At 39.7% G+C, this 4520-nt stretch overlaps 1 protein-coding gene across 1 annotated transcript; it reads left to right on the top strand.

The window, feature by feature from the left end:
• Window positions 1-469: 469 nt before the first annotated feature.
• Window positions 470-3996, top strand: LOC308281584 (ladderlectin; the record flags this gene model as incomplete). Its single annotated transcript, XM_080721810.1, has 7 exons — window positions 470-493; window positions 888-969; window positions 1180-1239; window positions 2224-2315; window positions 2937-3062; window positions 3542-3641; window positions 3920-3996. 7 exons carry the CDS (start codon window positions 470-472, stop codon window positions 3994-3996), a joined length of 561 nt encoding a protein of 186 aa, XP_080577936.1.
• Window positions 3997-4520: the final 524 nt, after the last annotated feature.

The following is a 4520-nucleotide window of genomic DNA, read 5'->3' as shown; positions in this document are numbered from 1 at the left end:
ACAACGCGTTGCAGCACACACAATGCGCGATGCGTTGTGAGCTTGTAGATCTGCTATTTTCAGCACACAATGCGGGATGCGTTGTGAGCTTGTAGATCTGCTATTTTCAGCACACAATCAAGAGTAAAATCATCATTACGTTAAAGTAATTACGACGCCATCAAGGTCTGCCAAAACACATTTCAGTTGACTAAATCAACTGTAGATTTAGTCGCCTAAAATCTTATGATATTTAGTCGACTAAAATAGACTAAAACTAAAACTTTTCAGGTGACTAAATGACTAAAACTAAATGACATTTTATTCAAAAGACAACACTGGCGTGCACACACGCGTGTGTTTGTGTGCGTTCGTCTATGTGTGTGTTGTGTTCGCTTGCGTGAACTCAGCATAATTCCTCAGTTGAAGTTGAAGGTGTAAGGACTAAGTCATGTTCCCGTGTTATGTTTTTATTGGTCAGATTATGAGAATGGGTGGGAGAAGAGGAAATGCAGTAGGCCTATAAGGGAAACTAAAGGCAGAGAAGTATTTTGTAAGGAAGGAAACAAGTTTTCATTTATTGTAAGAGTTTTTATCTTTTATCATAACTTATATAACCAGATAAGCACTGTGTCTATGGTGAGTGGGTGTGTCCTCAGGAGCTTCAGGTGTGTATATAAAGAGCAGAGCAGCCTCCTCTCATCATTACATCAGTGACTTACCTGTGAAACTACAAGTCCTATTCACCTGATACAGTAAGACATCTGATCTGTTAGTTACTCTCTCTCTCTCTCTCTCTCTCTCTCTCTCTCTCTCTCTCTCTCTCTCTCTCTCTCTCTCTCTCTCTCTCTCTCTCTCTCTCTCTGTCACTGTGCCACTGTGTTTACTAATGTGTGTGTTTTCTTCAGATCTTCATCATCTTCATCATGAAGAGTCTCCTGGTTCTCTGTGTTGTCCTCTGTGCTGCTCTCTCTGTCAGGGCTGCAACAGGTATGGTGTTCTAAAACACGTATTGGTTCTAATTCAACTACAGACACATTACAAAATATCAATTAGTATTTCAAAAATATAAATGACTATTTTGTAAGAACATTCGTTGGGTGTATCTATGTATTTTGTTTAGTTCTTAGCCAAAATGTTGATGTAATTTCATAAAGATGACAATTAGACAAAGTTAAAATTGTTGTTTTTCCCCTTCAGTCCTGTCAGCTGAGGATGTTGCTGTGAAGGAAGAGGATGTTGTTGCACCTTTTGTTGCAGGTTAGTGTCAATTCTATTACAACTACTTTATTCACCAAGTACAGTAAAATACACAAGAGTTTGACTGGGTAAACAACACCAGAGACAAAAGACAAGGGGAGAAACATGGACTTTTAGGTCTGCTTATCATTTTGTAGAATTAGAAGAGTAATTTATTTAGCACATACTCAGTCAGTCAAATACTCAACAACACTGTCCCAAAGTCATTTAGAGTCATTTACAAAAAAATATTGTATTTCTTTTTTGTTCTTTAGTTGAAGCTGTTGAAGAGTCAATCCAACAGGCTCCTGGTAAGTTGTTTTTGTTTGTTTGTGTTTTACTACTATCTATTCTATCTAAATGTATGATAATATAATAACAACATCCTCAAGTCCTAAGTTGAGGAAGCAGAAATGTTTGATGCGTGAAGTATTATTTAAAATTATTCTTTTATCACAGAAGATGAAGGCATCAATGCATCTCCACAAGGTAAAACCAATAATTTGGATTTCTTAAGAGAAATACACAACACCTGTAGTGTGCATAGGACCAGGGGAGGCCTTAGCTATGTTTCACCAGTTTCAATTGAAACGGGCCTCAGCCACCAGGGGGCCTCCAAGAGCTAGCCAGCAAGCCTTGTTCAACTTGCAACACACTTATAACACTTTTTAATAATCATATATTCTAGTTAATATAACACCATTTAGGTCAATGCTATAACATTATGTAGTGATATAATAATAATATATAAATAACAGCCAGTCATTGACTATAGGTCAACTTCTGTGTGCAATTGTTGCGCGGCTACTGTGGCCTTGGTGCACTGGCGGCGGCGCGGGGGGGCCTCATCAATAGCTCTTGAAACGGGCCTCCAGATTACTAAGGCCGCCCCTGCATAGGACAATAATAGTGTTAATAGTTTTAGTTGTGTATTGTACATTGCACATTGATGACCTCCATAGCATACATAATGTGTTGACATGTCTTTGTCCTTTGCTTTCCCAGTGCGTTTCGGCAACTGTCCTGGCAACTGGCACGGCTACCAAGGCAAGTGCTATCTGATGGTGAACGAGCTTCGCACCTGGTCAGATGCTGAGGTAAAAAAAAGCATTTTATTTAACCCATTTAGGTCGGGAACGCATTGTTACTTGAACCATTATTTTATGCTTCAGCTATTGAAAAATAGCAGATCTACAAGCTCAAGCTTGCGAGCTTGTAGCTGCGAGCTTGTAGATCTGCAATTTTTTGGAAAATCATGAACATTTGTACAAGACTTTGAATATTTTGACCCGATTCTATAAATGTCTTCTAAATCCTTCTAAGGTTTTTAAAAAACGCATGTTTCTACGTCAGTGGTTCTCAAACCTTTTCATGTCAAGGAACCCCATAGAATTATATATATTTGGCCGCTGAACCCCCATCTCAAAATGTGTTGTTCTAGGGACTCCCAGTGGCAAAAATTTGAGTTGCAAAGTTTTGCTTTGAAAATGATATATTCAAATATTTGCACCCATTTTCACGATTTTTCAAAAATAGCAGATCTACAAGCTCGCAGCGTGGCACTCGGTTCCGCGCTGTGAGCTTGTATATCTGCTATTTTTCATTAGAGGTCTTAATGGTCTTAAACACCTGTACTGACTGTATTTCTTCAACCCACCATGTCTGTCTGTCTCTCTCTCTCTCTCTCTCTCTCTTGCTGGTTTTATGTGTGTCTCCAGGCCCACTGTAGCAGTCAGCAGGCCAGCCTGGCCTCAGCCCACAGCTTCTGGGAGTACAGCTTCCTGCAGCAGCTGGCTAGGACTGCTGGACACTCCTACGCCTGGATGGGAGGATACTACTTCCAGGTTACACCAAGACTCCCTTAATAATGTCTAGAAACACCTGAACAAACACTTTACATAAAGTGTCCATTCATCTAGTAGTAGCATCAATGTTAATCATAACATCTGAGGTCCAGGTTAGTGATGGAGGTGTAGCAAGGGAAATTAAAGGTAGTGAGAATATGGGGAACAAAATGGTTTATTGCAAGTAAACCATTAGTATAAGTCAATACTTGACTTTTGCTTAAAAATAAAACAGCCATACATCAGGCAGGTTATGCAGAGCTACTGTAGGCTATATCCGTCTTTATTTGGTAATGTAATATATTGGGAGCTCATCTTCATGTGGCCATCCTGTGACTTCAGTCATCTACAGTATGAGGTCATTCATCATTCATGGCATATTTATGTTGGACACGGTTTCAGTCCTTGCTAGATGGTTAAACACACATATTGTTGGTTTGTATCTGTGAATGAATTGTTTCCTATGAATCTCTACACAGAGCCGGTGGAGATGGGATGACGGCACAGTGTACAGCTATCAAAACTGGTATTCCCAAGCATCTACCAGCAGCTACCAATGTCTCCACCTCAACACCTATGGTAAGGACAATTAAATAGCCATTCACAATAGCCATTGGTGCATCAGGACTTAGGATGACGTGTTGCTAACTGTTCACAATAAATACACAGTGCCAAGGCATTGGTCCGAAGGTTCATTAGTCCGAAGGTTCATTAGTCCGACTCTGTTAAGAATACTATGCCTAACCTTAACCCTAACCTCAGTAACCCTAACTAAATTCGGACTAATGAACCTTCAGACTTATGGGCAGTCCCCTAAATACACAGGCATAATCTTACATTGTTTCCTACTAACACAGAGTCCAGAGGGTGGAGCAATGGCAACTGCGTCTCCCGCTACGGTTCCATCTGCAGTAGATCAGCCACCTACTGCTAGTCACATCCCAGAGGAGGGGAAGTGAACAACACCTAATAAGGCCTGGAAGCAACAGAAACAGCTGCACCAAGTGATATTACACTGTAATGTACTGTTAAATGTGACACTATAGTTTAAATACCTTTGCACTGCATTGTAAAACTACTATTACATTAGTTACTGTAAGAATGTCCCTTTGTTGATGTGTCTCTGCAACAGTTAAATAAAAATAAGCTAATTCAGTTCGTTTGGACACTTTATTTTTCCTTTTTTGCCATGATCCCCCAAAGATCTACATAACGCAAAACCTCCTATCTGCAAATTTCATGATTTATTGGATTTCACTTGAAATGAGGACAACAGGCTATGCTGCACATGGTCAGTCTGTCTGCAAGATCATTCTGCCCCTCATTTTGCCAAAAATGTCATGTGACTAGAAATAGTAGATAGGTTTTAATGTTGAACACACATTTTCTTTTTCATTTTCCCTACAACGTGAATTTTTCAGATAGGAGGTTTTGTGTTTTGGCCATCGATATCTTTGG

Source organism: Nannobrachium achirus (assembly GCF_963921795.1).
Source record: "Nannobrachium achirus genome assembly, chromosome: 3".
In the NCBI taxonomy this organism is placed as follows: Eukaryota; Metazoa; Chordata; class Actinopteri; order Myctophiformes; family Myctophidae; genus Nannobrachium; species Nannobrachium achirus.
Note: the sequence above shows the minus strand (reverse complement) of the source record. Positions and strands in the feature narration are given on the sequence as shown.